We start from the raw sequence: 4165 nt of genomic DNA, 5'->3' as shown, positions 1-4165 counted from the left end.
GTATGGTACGTAGTCGAAATTCCCGTAATATTTATTAAAAACTAACAATTATGAAAAAGTATGCATGCATCATAAACTGTGGCAAAAGATGTTCAGTTCGATCATTTTCAAAAAGTTAATAGCTTGTAATTGTTAAAATTTTTTTTTCAATATCCGAAATAGTTATGCATCCATATCCCAGCTATGCGGATCACATACATAGGCTTGCGCCACGTTCTCCAAGTAATGCGCAGTAGAGATGTAGGTGGAAAACTGAGAGATGATGACATAGTGGCGAAATACTCTATTTTGCACACGCGACGTACTATTCAAACGTAACTACCGCAATGTCGCCAGATGGTTTACCAGAGATCTCGGATTCACGCTTTATTTCTGCAGTCTTATACAGTGGGCAGATTATAGCATATGATGGCGGTATATTGACAAATTGAAGAAATTACATAACGCATACATCAATTGCTTGATCTAGCGAGATTCACTCGGAGAGTTCATTACGGCCTACACTTACGCATTGCCCAAGTTATATAGAACAATGCTTCGGCGATTGACAAGTATATGAAGACAGCAACACGATTGAAGAAAGGTTGAGCTGGTTAAGTCGACAAGCTCTCATTAGCGGGGAAATGATCAGGATTTTACTTTCCATCAGGGTTTGGAATGAAAGTGGATATGTGCGCACTTGTTGGGCGAGCTTATTCCATATCAAGAATTTAATTTCGCTAATCGGCTTTTAGCGGCCACCAATAAAACTGCGAGCAACGTCAATAAAAGCGCAGCACTGTATTTAACAGTTGAGTTTGTGCCATCTCCGACCTCAGTGTCGTTATTGATTACGGTCCCATTTTCGGATCTTGATGTATCCGTCGCCATATTTGGCTGTGTTAAGGTCTCCGTCATGTATGCCGACGTTGCATTCGACACACTCTCTCCTGTGGAGGACTGGTACGTCGTCCGTATGGTTTCCTCACGAGATGTAGTTTCTTGCAATGTAGTTTCCGCGTCAGTGCTACTTGAAAATCCAGGGATAAATCCTGCATGGGAAATATTTCCATTATTGAACACACACTCACTCTTTGAGCTATATACGTTAGGAATATTACCTCTTTTGTTGCCATGGTAGTAACGGTACGAAAATCGCGAGCCTTGTATGTCTGTCTTTCCAAACGCCCACAATAAGTAGTAAGTTTTCCCGTCCTACAAAACGACGCTATGTGAAATAGGAAGATGAGGACACCGGTCTATAGTGTGTTCCATACCATCATACAGCATCAATAAATTGCCATTTAACCAGATTTTTACCCTATACTTATGGTGGAAACCGGCTAAATATGCGAGCGCAGTTTACAGTGAAATTGTGATTTAACTTAGCTGGCATGCCATATACTATCCCAAACTTCCGCGGCAGACAAAAAGTTTAAATTCAATCCATACCTCAACACTAAGATCTTCCGTGTCTAGAGTGTTCTTCTTACGCAGAACCGTGACAGTCGTATGCGTGTCGTTTTCCCGACCGCTAAGAATATCCACGTACTGTTCACGGTCAAGGGATGGCAGTCCGTTTGTGCTTGAGTACGCATCCTGTGAAATTACAACATGAGATCGCTCCATGACACACTTAATCGACACAGCGTAAGCGATAGCATACCAGCACGTAGACACCTCCGTCTCGTACGCCCGCAATAATCAAATCAGCATCCTCCATCGACGGACTCTCGGAAATTCCAACGCCAATCCATCCAGTAGTCGCGGCCGTTATCTGTATGAGACCAAATTATTTTTATATCCGACAATGCTCGTTAACCAAAACGCCCAATTGTTGCTTATAAATTATAACATTTTAAATCGTGTCTTATGAAGAGATCACGGAACCATTATGACAAAAAGTATTAAGATATGAACTTCGTTACAGTAACGACAAAAACAATGCAGTAATACCCCCGGGGGTACTATTTAGTCTCTCCCAAGCTGAAAATCTTTATAGTGGCGGTAGGTCTATACATGAAATGAAACTCCCGTCATCGTCTAGCTAGAAATTCGGAGTGGGTTATCTCTCGTCAATTCCGCCTGCCTTGCATAGGCCTATGTCAGTGCTCGGCGGTAATCGCCGTATTCATAATGATAGGATGTCCCTATGAAAACCCGCGTTTCTTGGCTTGTTAAAATCTCGCCACAATGGCTTGTTGCGTATGGATGGAGAATATATATATGTAGTGACTTTGTTGTTGCGTTCGATGCCGGTCTCACAAATGTGCATTACATATAGGAGTCTCGATATCGCGATTGGTATTGTGGATCATACATCACACCAATCAAAATTTTATTTGTATATTCTAAGCCAGCTGTTTCCAACCGTTTTGGATGTCGGAGCCGCATTTTAAACATTAGAGTCATTATGGATCCGCATTAAAACAGTCGAGTAGGCTACATAAAATTTAAATTTAAACCTACTCAGATTCTCACCATCCAGCTAATTCCAAAGCATGCATATAGATATCTATATATTCTACTTCGGTTATTTTAGCATTGATAGACGCACATTGGCGAGTGCTATACATTGAAATAAACTGAAAATGCATATCAATACTGCAACATACTGTTGTTTCGTTACGTGATAGCTCTTCAGTCTTCATACATTGCAGCACCTAATGTTGAACTTCCCGGAGGATTATATGCTAAGCAATATTGGACTTATTGCAATTTGTACTGGATTATGAGTCGTTATTTTGATGTTAGTGAAATTATCTCGAAATTTACTCTTCGCAGAGACGATGTATAAAGGTCTTTGACCAGCCGAACTCAAAATATATCCTCGTCTGACGGGCATTCGTCCATGCGTTGACGTTAGTCTGCGATAATTCCCTCTCCTGGTTTTCGGAAGCGGCCTCGGATGGCTTTAGACACAACTAATATCCCTCATTTTAGCATTCATAAACAGAAATTGACTACGACTATTCATAGAAACAAACAACAACTGTCGTCTACTCTATTTTTGTGGCATATATAGAGGTCAATCAGAGCCGCATGCGCTATGAGAGCCTCGATGGAAAAAAACTGGTCTAATCTAAGTCCATACCGGCAAAGCAGTCATACAAGGTTTCGTTACATAGTATTTTAGGCTAACGACGGTAAAATATTGTGGGAGGAGAGTATCGGAAGTATATGCAGGATAATATTCACATTTCTGAAGACTCACTCGAAATATAATGATGTCTTCCACGAATTTCCATTCAACGGTCACTTCTTCAGAGACCTCTCTGCGTTGTGATAGCGGTTCGTTGTCCAACGGATGATTCACCACGCAGTGGCACGTATGTATGAATAACACCACATTCATAAATAGCTTCATCATTTTGCCGGTAATTATAGACGACATCTAAAATTGCAATTCTATGCAGGTTACGATTCATACACAAAACGATTATCACGCAGAGATTTCGGCTCACGTTGTAATTTCAATATTCGATCGGTAGGAACGATTGATATAATTTTGTAATCCGAATTCGATAATATCCTGATTCTAAAATACTAAAATAACGTAAATTATTGAATGGGTAAATATTTACTTCTAATTATCAGGTCACCGGTCAAGGTTATTGCATTGACATGAGAAAAGCCGGAATTTCAACAATTCAAGTGAATTTAATTCCTGGCAATGTCAATATAAAATTGGATTCCGAATTTTGATTCCGAATTTTGATGATCTTGCTACACAGCGGAGATTCAAAATTTTAGAATTTCTTTTCGAGTACAAATCTATTCTCGATATTATAGGTAAGTGAGAAATTTATCATGTTTGTGATGTTCGACTGACGTGATAGCATGAAACTATTACCTCACGGAAATTATACATGCAAAAATTAGTAAAATTGCATTTATGCACACTTGCACATTGACGTAACCAGAAGGGATGAAATTCCCTAATGCCCATCCCAATGTTTCTACTCGAAGAACGAAGATCGTGGCGTCGTCCATATTCACTACGTCACAGGTAATCTGTGATGTCACGTCATTGGTAAAGAAATTCACTCATTCCAAATTTGCTTCCTACTTACACCTAAAACTATGCACATGATAAACTCGATGGAGTAGTTTTGAGAGTTTCTCATCTTTTACCGATTGCTATACTCCGGTATAGCAGCTATGGATAGAATGATGTTGTACAATA

General features: G+C 39.8%; 1 protein-coding gene across 1 annotated transcript; it reads right to left on the bottom strand.

Annotated features, from left to right (window-relative positions):
* LOC145434547 (uncharacterized) lies at positions 1-3627 on the bottom strand. The gene is made up of 5 exons (XM_080311895.1): positions 3194-3627; positions 1646-1756; positions 1432-1578; positions 1101-1194; positions 1-1031 (listed from the first exon to the last, which is right to left on the bottom strand). The coding sequence occupies exons 1-5, from the start codon at positions 3371-3373 to the stop codon at positions 703-705; spliced, it is 861 nt and encodes a 286-aa protein (XP_080168021.1). The 5' UTR covers positions 3374-3627; the 3' UTR covers positions 1-702.
* Positions 3628-4165: the final 538 nt, after the last annotated feature.

This window comes from Botryllus schlosseri, chromosome 2 (assembly GCF_051294905.1).
Source record: "Botryllus schlosseri isolate E-star chromosome 2, Bs_hap1, whole genome shotgun sequence".
Classification (NCBI taxonomy): domain Eukaryota; kingdom Metazoa; phylum Chordata; class Ascidiacea; order Stolidobranchia; family Styelidae; genus Botryllus; species Botryllus schlosseri.
This window is presented reverse-complemented; position numbering and strand designations above follow the sequence as displayed.